Source organism: Rattus norvegicus, chromosome 2 (assembly GCF_036323735.1).
Source record: "Rattus norvegicus strain BN/NHsdMcwi chromosome 2, GRCr8, whole genome shotgun sequence".
NCBI lineage: Eukaryota > Metazoa > Chordata > Mammalia > Rodentia > Muridae > Rattus > Rattus norvegicus.
The window spans coordinates 173,088,334-173,104,259 of NC_086020.1; the positions used below are offsets into that span (position 1 = coordinate 173,088,334).

Here is a 15,926-nt window from a genome sequence, read left to right on the forward strand (position 1 = left end):
TGGCCAACTCTTCTTCCCCTGGACCTCAGGCTAACCAAGCCATCTCTCTTGTCCCATCTTCTCATGTCTCTGCCAGGTCAGTGGCTGGTCCTTCTGAGGTTGGATAGTCTGCAAATGAGTCAACGCAGGGGACCATTGGGGCCCTCCAGGGAACCTTTCTTCTCTGCAGGCAACGCCCTTCCCAAGGTGCCTACCTAGAGCCCAGGTTCTCTTCATAGACATGAATGGGAATGCCTCTGTCTTAAAATCTCCTGTCTTATCCACCCCGAGACTTTCATTCCAGCCCTCAGCATCAGGAGATGCTGTAGTGACCTGTGTCCTCACCTTGACTCCAACTGCCACTTTTGCCTTCTGTCTAAGAAAGATACCTAAATACCTTTCAAAAAAGACATGTGGAAACCTACTACTGACAAAGCTTACACACACACACACACACACACACACACACACACACGAGAGAGAGAGAGAGAGAGAGAGACAGACAGACAGACAGACAGAGAGACAGAGACAGAGACAGGGACAGAGTTAAAACTTTAACAGGGCAACAAAGTTTCTACTAGACACCAGAGTCTAACGAACAAAAATCTCAGTACTAGGAATGGATTTCCTTCTTTGCTTGTATCTCTCTCTCTCTCTCTCTCTCTCTCTCTCTCTCTCTCTCTCTCTCTCTCCCTCCCTCCCTCCCTTTCCCCCTCTCTCCCTCTCTCTCTTCCTTTCTTCCTCTCTTCCTCTCTCCCTTTCTCTCTCCCTCTCTCTTCCTCTCTTCTCCTCTCCCTCTCTCCCTCTCTCTCTCCTCTCTCTCTTCCTCTCTCCTCCTCTCCCTCCCTCTCTCCCTCTCTCCCTCTCTCCCTCTCTCTCCCTCTCTCCCTCTCTCCCTCTCTCCCTCTCTCTCTCCCTCTCTCTCTTCCTCTCTTCTCCTCTCCCTCTCTCCCTCTCTCTCTCCCTCTCTCTCTTCCTCTCTTCTCCTCTCCCTCCCTCCCTCTCTCTTTCCCTCTTTCCCTCTCTCCCTCTCTCCCTCTCTCTCTCCCTCTCTTTCTCTCCTCCCCCTCTCTTCTTTCTCTCTTTTTGCAGTTGTTAGACAGGAAGGCCCCCCACAAATTGTCATTATTCTTGGTTGTTCCAATCCATCCCCGCCTCTTCCCATATCCACCCGACATTGTGTCCTTTTTTGCTTAAAATCCTTCAATTTGTGCTTTCTTTGTTGTTGTTGTTGTTGAACAATAATTTATTGAGACCCCTCCCTTGCAGCCTCTACAATTCGAGGTCACTTTCTCCGCTTGTAGATCTTGTTTGCTAGTTCCAGGAAGATGGATGGGGGCAGGGGCGCGGAGCACTGCTCTATGAGACTCTTGAGGCGGTTGTAACTGTCTTCCTCGTACTTGAAGAACACACTCTGCAGATCCAGCTCCTCATACAGTGCTTTCACCCGCGCCACTTTTTCTGGGTCCTTCTGCCCATAATTCTCTAAGATCTGGCGCTGCTGAGGAGTGGCTCGTAGCAGACACTGAACCACCAGCCAGCTGCATTTGTCGTCCTGGATGTCAGTGCCGACCTTTCCAGTCACATTGGGGTCTGCAAAGAGATCAAGGTAGTCATCCCAGACCTGAAAGAACTCGCCCATCTCCAGCAGGATCTCCAGAGCATTATCGCTTTCCTTCATCAATCCCTGCCATGTACATGACAGCCCCGTAGGCAGGTAGAAAGCGTAGAGAGCTCTCTTGTACTTGACAATAGATTTGCACCTCTTTTCAGTGTATCTACCAAGATCCACATGGCCCTGGGGTGCTGTGATGAGATCGAGAGTCTGCCCGATCTCAGTCTGATAGGAACTCTGTAGAAAGAGCTCCAGCAGGTTGAGGTAGTAGGGCTGCTCCCTGCAGTAGAACTTAAGCAGGCGGTAGATAGAGGCTTCCAAAAGCAGAGCATCGTTGATGGCATCCAAGCCTATGCCCGGCTTCTGATACCAGCAGATCTGCGCCCGGCGAGTGTGGGAAGAGTCCATGATGTCATCTGACACGAGGAAGAAAGCATGGAGCAGTTCTACACAGCAGCCCACAGTCAGGGCCCACTGAAGTCTCTCAGCATCCTGTTTCCTCAGCTCCACCAGCTCCTGGAAGGCCTGTACCACCATCAGACCCCGATTGTACTTGCCTACTACAGCGACATACTCCAGGACCTCCTTGAGCCAGCTAATAGCATCTTCTGTCTCTCAGTGTCCCAGTTCACCCCCAGTTAGCACCTTGATGATCTGGGAGAAGTGCTGGATGAAATTCTGCTTTTCTTGGTTATAAACATCCAATTTCTGGTCCCCATTCATTCTGACAGAGGAGCTAAATGTTCTGTGCTTCAACACGGATTCTGCCAGGCTCAATTTGTGCTTTCAATGCATAGTCCACTGCTGGAGAAAACAGACCCTTCACATCCCAGAGGCTACCAACTCCCAATTGTTCCATAACTAAGGGCAGACGTGTGTACCCAGCTCCCTGATCCATGATGGAGTTTGGTTTTATACAAGTTGTCACAGCTACCCAGAGTTCATGTGTGCAGTTCCACGGGTGTGGCCAGAAATGATTCTTTGTGGTCATCTACTGCCTCTGGCAGCCATGCCGTCACCACAGCCAGATCCATTCAGAGACCAGGTGAGGAGTTTGATATAGGCCAGACCTGATTGAACCATCACTCTTCCCCTCCTCAGAACTCAGCCAAGTCCAGCTCAGGCCGGGGACAGGTCTGAATGAATATACTGCCTTCCTCTCTCATCCATTGCAGCCCTAGAAACTCCGGGATCAAAGCTTGTGTATTGACTATTACATCTGTAGAATGTATGACCCAGCATGTCAAAAATTTGTTCAGTATTATGTGTGTGTGTATATACACAACTGGTACACAGAACACAAAGGCACCATGGATATTTGTTAAATGGAGATATGCTACCTCCAGATTTGAGACCCAGACGACCAGGACGGTTTTGTTACGTTATAAAAGCATACACTCATGCTCACAAAAAAACTGCTTCAGCTCCAGCTATTTCATACAAAAGCAGAAAACAGAAGAAGTGGCGAAGGGCAGGAAAGAAAAAAGATTTTTGCCTGCACCAGGAAATAAAAGCCATCCTAGAAGCTCAGTGGGCCTCAGCTCACTTCCTGCACCTGCCAGGCAATATAGTTCTAGTCAGCCGATGGCTTCCTGAGGCACAACTGGGGTTCTCTTGGTGAGTTTGCGTAGTAATGACAGCCATCTCTGCACATGGATCCTACAAATAGCCACACTTCACAGAGAATCACAAGCCTGAGGTCTTAGAGCATTCTGCTTTCTGTGCCGCTGCAGGTCAACACTGGCCTGACCTGGATCTAGTCATAAGGTGAGTGGAACAAGCTCGTCTCTGATGATGAGTCCCCAAGAGCACATGCAGCAGAGGCTGGCCCAGAAATCCTGAGTTCATCCTCCACCTAGCGGGGACGGTCTGGGATGGAAAGCAGACAATCCGAGTGAAGGGAGGACAGTGTCTGCCCTGCTGTGTCGGAGTTGCCTTGCGGTCTGCCTCTCCAGCACTTCCAAACCATCAGTGTAGTTTCTCCTGGAAAATAGTCCCTTCTATTTTAGAAAGGGTGGCTAATTCAGCCCTGGTGAGGGTTCTCACAGAGCTGGCTGGACACTGAGGCGGGCACTTGATGGTTGCTGGGTTTGGGTTTTCTGCTTTGTTTTGCGATAGTTCTCGAATATCTCAGACTGGTCTCAAACTCTCCAGGTAAAGGAAGATGACCTTGAACGTCCAATTCTCCTGCCTCTACATACTAAGCACTAGAAGTAGAGATGTGTGCTACCACATCTGGGTTCTGCAGTGTCGGGGATGAAAGCCAGGGCTTCGTTCATGCTAGGTAAGAACTCTACCCGTTGAGACACAGCCCCAGCTGAAGATAAGGTTGCTTTACTAAACCCCAAAGACAGGAAAGAATAGCTGTGTGGTTTACAATTCAAGGTAGTTTTTGTTGTTGCTTCTGAACTCGCAGAGCATTATCCCTGCCCTGATTACTGCAGCAAAGGTCCGGACAGAATCAAGGTTTATCCCTGATCTTGGATGCCAAGCTCCTCAATCGAGCCAGGCCTAGTTTGCGATTACTATGTCTGAAGCTGCAGCCTTTTGGCCTAATCTACAGTCAGAGCAGTAGCCAGGCAACTCCCCACTGCTCCCTAAGACCGGCTAAGCTAAGTACAAGCACAGGAAAGCTTCAAAGCTGCTGTCAGTGAACTTCAGAAGCAGAAAATCACTGTCTCTTCTTGTGGAGAAATAGCAAAGATTTGCATAAACCACCAAGCAGCACAGGGATGGGAATCCAAGTTTGTTTTTCTGTGTGTGTGGGTGTGTTTGTGTGTTCAGTATGCCTGGGTGTATATATGTATGTGCAAGTGTGATTCCTGTATGTGTGTATTCCTGTATGTGTGTACATATGTATGCATGTGTGTGCATGTTTGTGTGCATGTGTGTATGTGAGTGTGTATTCAGTGTGCCTGTGTGTGCATGTGTGTATTCCTGTATGTGTGTACATATGTATGCATGTGTGTGAATGCATATGTGTGCATGTGTGTGTGTGTGTGTGTGTATTCAGTGTGCCTGTGTGTGTACGTGTGTGTGCGTGTGTATTGCATGCTCATGTATGTGAGAGTTTGTGTATGAACTTGTGTTGAAGCCAGAGGACAATCTTACACATTGTTACTCAGATACTCACCTTGTGTTTTTGAGACAGGATCCTTCACTGGCCTGGGGCTCACCAATTAGATCAGGCTGGCTAGCTGATGAGCCCAAGGATCCACCCATTTCACCTTGTTGCGCAGATTACAGGTACATGTCGCCACACCTAGTTTTCATGTGGGTTCTGAGGATGGCTCAGGCCCTCCTTTTTGCATACAAGCACTTTAGTGAGCCATCTCTCCAGCTCCTATTCCTCTGAAATTTCTCAAGTAAAACCCATGTCGATGTCACCAAAAGTTCCCAAGAAAGAGTCCAGGGCAGCATCTGGAAACACAGAGATGCGGGGGGGCAGGGAGAGGGCATTGTAGACTTAGCAAGGGCAAAACACTTTGGATTAATGTTCTCAGTGTTTAAACCCCTTCAGGAGCTCCTGCTGCAGAGTGAATGTTTGCAACCCAACATTAGCAAATGGAAGCTCGGCCCCCAGTGCAGTGGGGCTAGGGAATGAATTCTCTGGAAAGTGATCGCAGTCAGTGAAGCCCTGAGCGGGCTCTCCTGATGGGGTTAGCATCCTTATAAGAGGAGGAGATGAAGCAGGTAGAAGATGACTGGAAGAAGGTCAGTAGAAGGTCCTCAACAGGACCAGACCGTGCTAGCACCTTGATCTTGGATATCAGATTTCAAGGCTTGGATAAATAAGTGTCTGCCATTTACACTCCCTCTATCTATATGGCACTTCGTCATGGCCGCCTTAACAGATAGATGTGTCCACTTCATTTCCTCCCACAGTCGGAGGAGTCTGAGTGGCCCCACTTCTCATCTCCCCACTCCCTACCCCTCACCTCCCCACCCCTCTTCTCAATCCTCACCTTCCCACTCCTCACTCCTCACCTCCTCACTCCTCACCTCCTCACTCCTCACCTCCTCACTCCTGACCACCACAATCCTCACCTCCTCACTTCCTCACTCCTCGACTCCCTACCCCTCAGCTCCCCATTCCTCACCTCCCCACTCACCTCCTCACTCCTCACTCCTCACCTCCCCACTCCTCACTCCTCACCTCCCCACTCCTCACTCCTCACCTCCCCACTCCTTACCTCCCCACTCCTCACTCCTCACCTCCCCATTCCTTACCTCCCTACTCCTCACTCCTCACCTCCCTACTCCTCACCTCCCCACTCCTAACTCCTCACCTCCTCACTCCTTACCTCCCCACTCCTCACTCCTCACCTCCCCACTCCTCACTCCTCCCTCTTCACTCCTCACTCCTCACCTCCCCACTCCTAACTCCTCACCTCCTCACTCCTTACCTCCCCACTCCTAACTCCTCACCTCCCCACTCCTCACTCCTCACTCCTCACCTCCCCACTCCTCACTCCTTACCTCCTTACTCCTCACTCCTCACCTCCCAACTCCTCACCTCCCCACTCCTCACCTCCTCACTCCTCACCTCCCCATTCCTCACCTCCCCACTCCTCACCTCCTCACTCCTCACCTCCCCACTCCTCACTCCTTACCTCCTCACTCCTCACTCCTCACCTCCCAACTCCTCACCTCCCCACTCCTCACCTCCTCACTCCTCACCTCCCCATTCCTCACCTCCCCACTCCTCACCTCCTCACTCCTCACCTCCCCTACTCTCTCCCTCCTTCCCATTGGCTGCCAAGCACACACCAGGCATCTTTCTACCCCAGGGCCTTTGTGTCGGACACTCCTACATTTCAAAAGCTATCTACCGAATCCACAGATAAGCAGATTTGTTTCCTAACATCCTGAGACCATCACTATCCCCTCCTTGGTGATGCCTTCCTTTGCTGCATCTAAAAATCATGATGATCATCTACTTTGATTCTCCACCTTCGTTCTCTCTCTCTCTCTCTCTCTCTCTCTCTCTCTCTCTCTCTCTCTCTCCATGAAATTCTTATTTTCCCCATTTTACTGTTTTGGTTTATGAGTGTGGGGGTCGGCACCAGGGCTTTATGCATGCCTGGCAAGTCTATTTCCCGTGTTCCATCATAACTTCCATAAAATTAAGTATGCTTAATGCTGTGAGCCTTGCACTTATAACAGTGCTCAGGGTACAATCAACCATTGATAAATTTTTAATAGGATAAATGAATTACTGAATGAGTTCGATCTTAAACTCCCCTTCATCTGCATGCACAGGTCATGCAGTCTCCGTAGTGCTTTCATGGCATGAGTTCCCTTCCACCCAGACATTCCCAGGGCTTCCCTCATTGCTCCGGGTCCCAGGCTGAGCAGTCTGTGCAAGAGGAAAGCTAAAATCTTGCTGCCAGATGAGAAAGAGGAAGCTAGGCAGGTCTGGGCAAGCAAAGTAGGGGGAAACCCAGAGAGGCCAGAAGTCACCTCCAGTGAGGCCCCAGGTGTCAGTGCTGGTCAATGGCACACTGAGCGAGCTCGCCTATGCACCCAAACCAGAGATGGGCAGGACAGCAAGCAACCCAGACTCCAGTCAAATGCTCAGAAACCTGCGACCCCCTTCCAGGAAATCTGTCAAATTGGACAGGAGCCTTGCCTAGAGATCCCACTGAATTTAGCCCCACAGGAAGACAATGAATGAATTCACAGGAAGCCATACTGTGAATGCCTCAGTCCTCGAACACTCAGTTCTAGAAGACATAAACCAGACAGCTTCTGCAGTGGTCCATGCCAGGATGTGAAGAGCATGGGGCCAGTGAGGAAAATCCCTCTGCTGGGACCCCACAGCTTCTGGACAGTGTGCAGCCTTAGGCTGAGCACAGGCAGAAGGAAACAGGTCCTTAGAACACCCTGGTAGCATCCATATTCTCATCACAGAGGGGGAAGGAGATGGCCTCTCTGTCATCAAGGTCCCCTTATTTGGACAGCTTGGCAGTTAGCTTTTCTTCCCTGTTCATGGTGCCCTATTCTGTCTGAGGAGGGTTCTAAATTCACAGTTTTAAATAGTGTTGCTTCAATGAAAACTTATCCAGGGTCCAGAGGACTTAACTACACCCCTCGAGTCGGAACTAACGTTGCGTTCAGAGCTCAAGCCTGAGTGAATTAATTAATTCTGCCTTTAAAGGGGAGAAAGAGAAGCCCTGGTCTTTTGAGAGCCACTATAAACTACTTCTTTATTATATGTTTTTGTCAGTTTTATCAACCTTCTTTAAGAGCTGGGCTCAGCTTTACTGGGTTTTTTTCCTGTGCCCTTTTCAGTAAAAAGGAACTTTTAGTAACACAGGCCCTTGCCTATTAAGAACCCAGTCTTCTGAATAGCGTGTTTCTGAGAAGCTCCAGGAAACTGATAGATACTTGGCACTCTACAGCCTGGACTGGATGCCTGTTCTTACATTGTATCTGGCTCTCAGAGGTGTCCATACTGTTAGGGCCATGGATGCTTAGAAAGGGAGTAACAAAAGACAGAAGAGAAAATCTCTTACAAGACAGCAACTCTCCTGTAGGTTCCTGCTTCATTTGACTCCCATGGAAGTTGTGGCAATAATCACAATCACAGTAGGGTATCCCACTCCCGAGAGCTTGATCAGGGTCTCCAAGTGCTCCAGACATCCAGTTATTCTGATACGAATATGGCTGAGCCACCCTTCTTCTCTTCTTAGGAATAATCTATTGTTAGTTCTCTTTTCTAAGCAAGAAGACCTAGTCAGTCCTTTTTTTAAGTCACCAAAACATAGTCAAATCCAGGCATGGGGGCCCTGCTTATAGTCCTAGCACTCAGGAGGCAAAGGCAGGAAGAGCTCCAGTTCCAGGCCAGCCTTGACTACATGGCAAGACCTGTCGCAGGGTGGAGCACCTTCGAGGCCCTTGGTTTCATCTCTGTCTTCACTTTGCTAGAACTGTGTCCAACATCTGCTGATATCCACGGTGCTGGTCCAATTCCTTCCCTGCACGGCGCCTGATCCTTGCCTCTTTGAAGCAGACTCCTCACAGCCCCTAGCTTTGGCCCATCTCCAGCAGCCAGGATTTCACTATGTTCTCCAAACACCTTTTCTATCACTACCTTCTTGTCTGGCCATGGCAGGGGTAGATCTTGGAAGGGGCCGCTTATCACCCACTCTCTCTGGGTACCTTCTAAGCTGCTGCGTCTCCTGGGGTGATAACTGCAGGAGCTTCGTTTCCTGAACGATGATCCCTCTTGTTTATCCCAGGATAGACTCCTTCTCCTCTTCCCTTCATTTTCTTTCAAGTGAGCCGGAGCCAGTCCCCAGGCCCTGTATCTCTGTTGTAATTCTGCACGGCTTTTCAAGGTAGATTTTATGGTATTCATGGTGGAGGAAGCTCGAAGCCGTTTTCTCTCCCAGCCCCCAAAGAGCCAGCTTGACAAAGTAATTCCCGACCACCTAGGCTCCTCCCAGCAGGAAGAACATCCCAGGTTCAGACATAACACAACAGAAACCACAGCTTGTTCTTTAGACAGTAGCCTTGTAGCTGAGTGCTAATAGCATTTCTTGCGTGGAATTGATCCGGATTGTCTGTTGGATTCCTAACGCCTTGGCCAAGCTGCCATTAAGGAACACCTGCTGCTTTTCTGTCTCCTTACCTAATTATTTTCAGAGCTCCTTAAGGCAAAGTGAGTGGAAACTACACAGCCTTCCACCAGGAGACCAAGAAACGAAGAAGGCATTTTGCTATACAAAGCTGGAGGCAGAATTGAGCTAATGGCCTTCAGTGGTGGACCAGAGCAGTCCCCAAAGTCTCTGCAGTCTGCTTGCTTTGGTCACTTGTACTAGACAGGCTTGTTTTCCTATCTCTGGTTAAAACTCCTGAAAGCATTCTGTGAGCCCACCGTAGTACAAGAGACGGGACCAAGTACCTGTCCTCAAGGCTGGCCTGCTAAGGACCATGTGACAAGTAAAGCCAAGCTTATCAAATTGCAAAGGCTGGGACAGACTTAGAGAGCTATCATTAAGGAGGGCAAGGTTAAGTTCTAGGACAGAGTTACTTAAGCTTGATACTCCCTGGAGAGCTCATTGGAGGTAACTGTCTTCCTCATTTTGTCACAAATCCCAACAGCCATCCCTCATCACTAAAGGTAAGACAACCACTGTCATCTGAAAGAATCCAAAATAAACAAACCAAACATTAAACATTAGTGTCAGTGTTGCCTTGGCTAATATCCATATCATCAGAGCCCTACAGAGGTTATAGAATAAGGTCAGTGCTTATAACTAGACTTTTTTTCCCCCAAGGCATGGCCTCATGTAGCCCAGGCTGGACTTGAACTCACTGTGTTACTGAAGACTGCTTTGAACTTTCAAATGTCTTGCCTCTGCCTCTCAAATGCCGTGAATGCAGGCACACACCACCACACTCAGTTTATGCAGCATTAGGGCATCAAACCCAGGACTTCATGCACAGTAGACAAGCACTCTACCAACTGAGCGACAGCCCTACATCATGGCTTTAAATTACTAAACATTTAATGAGACTCCGATGATCTTCCTAAAGTAAATCTCAGTGGAGTCAGTTCTGTTGTCTAAGCACTAAGATGGCTTCCTGTAAATGTGGGGCTTTGGGGGCAGTGGCTTCGGGTTTCTACTGATGAAGTAAAACATTGTGACCAGAGGCAACTTGGGGAGGAAAGGGTTAGGTTCACTGCTACGTCCACATCACAGTCCATCACCAAAGGCCATCAGGACAAGATCTCAAGGCTGAGTCCTGGAGGCAATACTGAAACAGAAGCCGTGGAGGGTGCTGCTTACTGGTTCACTCCTCATAGCAAGTTCTGCCCACTTTCTTACAGCACCAAGAACCACTAGCCCAGGCTTGGCTCTGCCCATATTGAGATTCAACAATCATCAAGCAAGAAAATGTACCACAGGCCAATCTGATAGAGGCATTTTCTCAGCTGAGGTTCCTTCTTCCAAAACGATACTAGCTTGTCAGGTTGACATAAAGCTAGCCAGTACAGGCAGACACTGAGATTTGATTGACACAGAACAAACAAAAGGTGAGTCCAGAATTTCTGGAGGAGAGAGTATAGGGAGGTTCCCCTGGAGAGTCTGTTTGGGACCCTATGGGCATGGCCACTACCCAGGATGCTTTGCAGACCCAGAACCGTGTATATTACATGGAACATGGCTTTCAGAAAGAGGCAAGGGGTTGGTGCCACTATAATTCTTATTGGCTCCTTAGATGATCCACTTTCCTTCTGGATAGACCTGAAGCAAAAACTGCTAAGTGGATATAGGAGGCAGACTTAGGGCACAGTCAAGAGGCCTTGAGTGCAGGTTGAAACAAAAAGAAGAACGAAAGAAAAGGAGTTCAATAGGAAGAAGTACAGGGGATGATGGAAAGCCAATTACAGCTAAAGCTCTGGGAAGCGGAGAGTCAGGAGGTTTCGAAGGGGTCCACTTCCCTAGGCTCTGAACCAGACAAGCAACGGGACAGAACTCTGTCAACAGGACTCAATGGGCTAGAGTTGCTCAAAGCACAAGTCCCCTGCCTTAGAAGTCATTGACCAGAGGCAGTGCCACATGAACCCCAAGGAGGACCCTCCCACTCCCAGGTGAACATATCCCTTCTAGACCAGCTTTCTGATCTCCATGTGCTTTTTACAGGTCATCAGACCCATGTGATCCTGCTCTACCAACAGACGGCCACAGCTTCCAGAAAGTTGCTTGGCCAGAGGCCTTTGTCCCCTTCCTCCTGTCTCGTGACTCAGGAAAATATCTGAGGTTGACATTCTCTCAGCAAGAATGTTGCAGAAACAACTTGCCCACTTTCCTTCCTGCCCCGGCCCCCAAGCTGGGATGAGATTGTTTTCTTACCTTTAACAGGAAGGAGAGGAGACCACCACTGTTCCAAGGCTAGCATCTTCTGCAACTTATCCTATTTCTCCATTAGAAAGCTCTACATAGGAATCCCACTCCCAACCCATGCTGCAAAGAACCCCAAGAGCATATGGGAATACATTCCAGCCTCCTTCCATGACACCCCAAGTGACCCAAAAAAGGTCTCTGATGCCTTATCATTCTCGTGTGTGGCCCAGGGCTGAACGTACAGTTTGTGTGGATTTTCTTTCCAAGGCTGAGGTTCTGTATGTTCATCCTACCATGTACAATCTACCCAGAAATCCTACAAAGTTAACCCTAATATCAACCTAGACATTTCCTCTTTGCACTGTGACTGTCTTTCTCTGAGGTATCAACTTTGCTCTCCTGAAGTCCTTTCAGAGAATACCTTTTGCCACTCAGTCTGCAGGTGGGTTTGAAGCCCACATCATTTTTGCCTCACTAGATAGCAAACACTGCCATGGACCCCTGTTCGGAGTTCATTTGCTGTTGCCAGTAACAGACCCTGGGGAGCTTATTAAGAAAAGAGTTTTTCGGGGTTGGGGATTTAGCTCAGTGGTAGAGCGCTTGCCTAGGAAGCGCAAGGCCCTGGGTTCTGTCCCCAGCTCCGAAAAAAAAGAACCAAAAAAAAAAAAAAAAGAGTTTTTCTTGATGCATGTTCCCAAAGTGTGGAAAGCTCAAGATATGGCAGCCATAGCTGATGGGGAACCTGAGTTGCTTCAAGTCATGGGGAAGAGGGAGGAGAAGCAGGCATGGATGAGACAAAACATGAATGCAGTGTTGCTTTCCAAAAGGCCCCTCTCACTGTAACTAACAGTCCCCCACCTATGAGGACTCTGCCCCATGACCCAAACACCTTGTAAGAAATCTAAGCGCCCAGCACTGCAATGCCTTGAACTTATTTACCAACATGTGTCTTCCGGGGGATCAAGTCAACTACAGTGCCCACCAGCCCCCATTTATTAACAGTAGGAACAAAATCACTGGTATGGTCCCTGAGGCCATAGGTTGATCCTGCTGTTTGCCTCTGCTGCTTCTCTCTCCCCTGATCTCCCAATAGCCCCCAGGCAGCATTCTCAGGCAAACCCTACTTCCTCCAGACCACTCCTTAGCTCTCACTGCTAACTGCCTGAGCTTCTCTGCCCTTCTGCCCACCCTGTAAAGCCATGGCCTGTTCCTCATGCCCTACCCAGCTTTTTATTTCACTGTGAACCTTGTAATTTGCTTGTTTGTTGCGCATCATGGGGAATCTCTCTCCCTCCACTTGAATGAAAGCTCCCTAAGAGTAGTAATCTTTGGGGAATCACTGATTGATCCCAGATGCCCGGAACACAGTAGATGTTTATAAACACTAATAGAAAAATTAAAACGAACAAGTAGATATAATGAGAAGAGAACACTCAAGTCTCGTCTCGTCTCTCCTGGGTCTCATGGAGTTCCACCCACATCCAGTCATGCATAATGTCCAATCTAGACCAGGATATTGGTACAACTTAGACTCCTCTGATTCTCTTCCTACATCCTCTCTCTGCGAGGAAACTTCTGGGTTGCATGTATATGTCAATAGCTGCCTGAGTGCCCATTTCTGTTACAAAACCAAAACATGTCACTTTCTCGTAAGCACTTGGTTCTCTTCATCGTAAACAGAAGGAAGACCGGAGGCATCTGACACTCCGGTGGAAAGATGTCAGTGCAGTGCAGTTCCCAGCATGCACTAATGGACACACACCCTGTAATTCTTTTTACTGCAATAAGAAGTGGCTAATGGTGAACACCATTAGGATAACATAGGCTTACAACCGCATGTGGGTTAATGTTCACCACAAGAAGGATAATTAGATTCCCCACAAACATTTACACTTGCTGTCTAAAGTTCATTGTTTATTATATCTTGTCTTATTTGGGGTGCTTGGTAAACTATTTGCTGTTAGCAAGTTGCTTGGCTCTCACAACTGCTGTATTTCATACTCAAGGAGTCAAAGCAACACTTTGGATCAAAGTGAAACACTTTAATTAAATAACCATGAAATTTTCCTCAAGGGAATAATTACACCCAAAAGAATGGTTCACAGATTTTCTTGTTGTTCCTCTCAGTTCTTGACATTGGCCCAGTTTGGTCACTATCCTATTGGAATCTATTTATCCAGAGCTCAGTGGCATATGTCTCCTCTGGTATGCTTGTGCAGGGATTGACAAGGCAGCTCTCAAATTACCTCAGAAGCTTCCTCTAAATGAGGAATTCCCTGCGGACCCCCAAGCCAGTATGCAAATGGTAGAACCCTGAGTCCGGATCCAAGAAAAGCACATCTCCCCCCCACCCCCCATGCTTGGGGCTCCCATTGGAAGTCAGTACCCAGAAACAATACACCACTGAACTCTTCCAGGAGATCCTGGGCGATAATGTTGATAATGTCGTACATGGTGGTGTTCACTCCTGAGCAGGCACTGACTCCTGTAAAAAGAGGAGAGCTGAGTATTGCCGACTGTTAGTCAGCATTCAGTCACTGAATCAAATGCCTGAGATTAAAAAAAAATTGAAGGAAGAAGGTTTCAGCTAATGGTTTCAGAGGTTTCAATGGTTACTTGTTACCATTGCTTTGGAACTGTGGTGAGACAGAAAGAATATCAGGGATTGTAAGCAGGCAGTAGAATTTACTGGTTTACCTCACTGTAGCCAGGAAGCAACAAGAGAGAGAAGAAGAGGCAGTCCCAATATCCACTTCCAAGGTACAGCCTTGGGAACTGATTTCCTTTAATCTCCTAAAGGTTCTATTCCCCAAGTTAACACCACAGACTGGGACCATGCCTTCATCCTGAGACCTTAGAGGAGGCATAGAAGAGCGAGCCCACAAAACTGATGCGTCCTGAGCACTTGGCATTGACGTTTCAGAGAATAGTTCCAATGTGGCCCGTGTATTTGAACGATTGGTCCCCAGCTGGCAATGCTGTTTCAGGAGGTTGTAGAACCTTTGGGAGGCAGAATCGAGGAAGACAGAGTAGACCATCAAGATCAGGCCTTAGTGGTTGTAGCCCAGGTCTGCATCTGGTTGACCCCTTGGCTTCCTCATTGATGATGTAATGTAACCATCTACCTCATGTTCTTACAGCTTCAAGCCACTCTCGACACCAAACGTTGATGGGCCATGACCCCAAACTAATCTTTTCTCTTTGAAGTAGCTTCCTACAAGGTATTTGGCTACCAAGAAAAACAACAACAATGAAACAAAAATCTCCTGTAAAATTAGCCCATCCAGGAAGGACCTTGTTAATTCTATTTTCCATTTTATCCACAGGACTTGTCATGGTTCAAGAACACAGTAGGTATTGACAAGGTCACTTGAATAAATGAACCTGTTTTATGCTGATCACTTTATACATAGTCTGCATTTAACCTTTTTATAAATTTAAGTGAAGTAGGTGACATCTCCCCATTAGACATAGTCATATAGACTATGCCATAGACATAGACATACTAGGAGAGGTTAAGGAAGTACTAGACTGGCCTGCCAGTGACTAACAAGAAGCTTGAACTCAAGTTTGTTGAGCTCCAAGGGACACAGTCCTCACAGGTCATGTAGACAGGCTGATGTGGATTGAGATTATGTTAGTTCCCGCCCTCCACATGCTCATCCTTTTGCGGTCAGTGAAGACCTCCTTCCTATACTTATCTCCTCAAGGACCCACCCTGACTTGGTCTCTATCAGAAGGTGGATTCCCTGTCTGCACTAGGATTTTGCTGTATCCAGGACAATTCACCTCTCCAAATAGTAAAAGAATCTTCATTTGTCTGTTTTCTTCCCAGTCCCCTCCTCCTCCAAGAAGGGAAGTTATAAGACCTGGTTTTGGAACTTCAGTATATTTAGATGAAGCTCCTTACAACCAAACTATTAATTCTCATCCCAGGCTCTCCGGCTCCTCTAGATGCGTTACTCTCCCCTAGAGAGATCCCACTTATTTTCTGGACTACCTTGGGTTTCCCTTGGCTCATAGCCCCTTATTCCTGATGAGTCTTCTGGCTTTAAGAATTGCCCAATCCTCCAGATCCTCTCCTTTCTGGCCCAGTATGATTCAGCAGACGCTCTGTCAGCTCCCAATAGCAAGCCAGCATTCAACATTTGCGCTGGGGAATATCCAAAAATACAATGTATGAAAGCTAAACAATGTTGCAGAATATTTGATCACACGGTGAACCCCAAGATTGCGTTATTTACTAAAAAAAAAAAAAGCCATTTCTAGTGGTGTGGCTCGGCCCTTAGCACAGACCTTTAATCCCTCTGGCTGGAATACAGACATGCTCTTACTACATACCTTTAATCCAAAATATTGAAAGTAAAGTTTGTTTGTAGAAGGAAGCAGCCATGTTTGAAAGTTGGGTCCAATTGAGTGGAAGGCAGAGTGACTAATTATAAAAAGATCTGACAGAATAGGATATGCTCAACTCT

General features: G+C 47.8%; 1 protein-coding gene and 1 long non-coding RNA gene across 2 annotated transcripts in view; both read right to left on the reverse strand.

The window, feature by feature from the left end:
* LOC103691599 (uncharacterized) overlaps positions 1-15,926 on the reverse strand; it is a 143,115-nt gene that overhangs the window by 84,044 nt on the left and 43,145 nt on the right. The window lies entirely within an intron of this gene.
* Fdps-ps3 (farnesyl diphosphate synthase, pseudogene 3) lies at positions 1,194-5,448 on the reverse strand. Its single transcript, XM_063282903.1, has one exon. It carries the CDS (start codon positions 2,129-2,131, stop codon positions 1,265-1,267), a length of 867 nt encoding a protein of 288 aa, XP_063138973.1. The 5' UTR covers positions 2,132-5,448; the 3' UTR covers positions 1,194-1,264.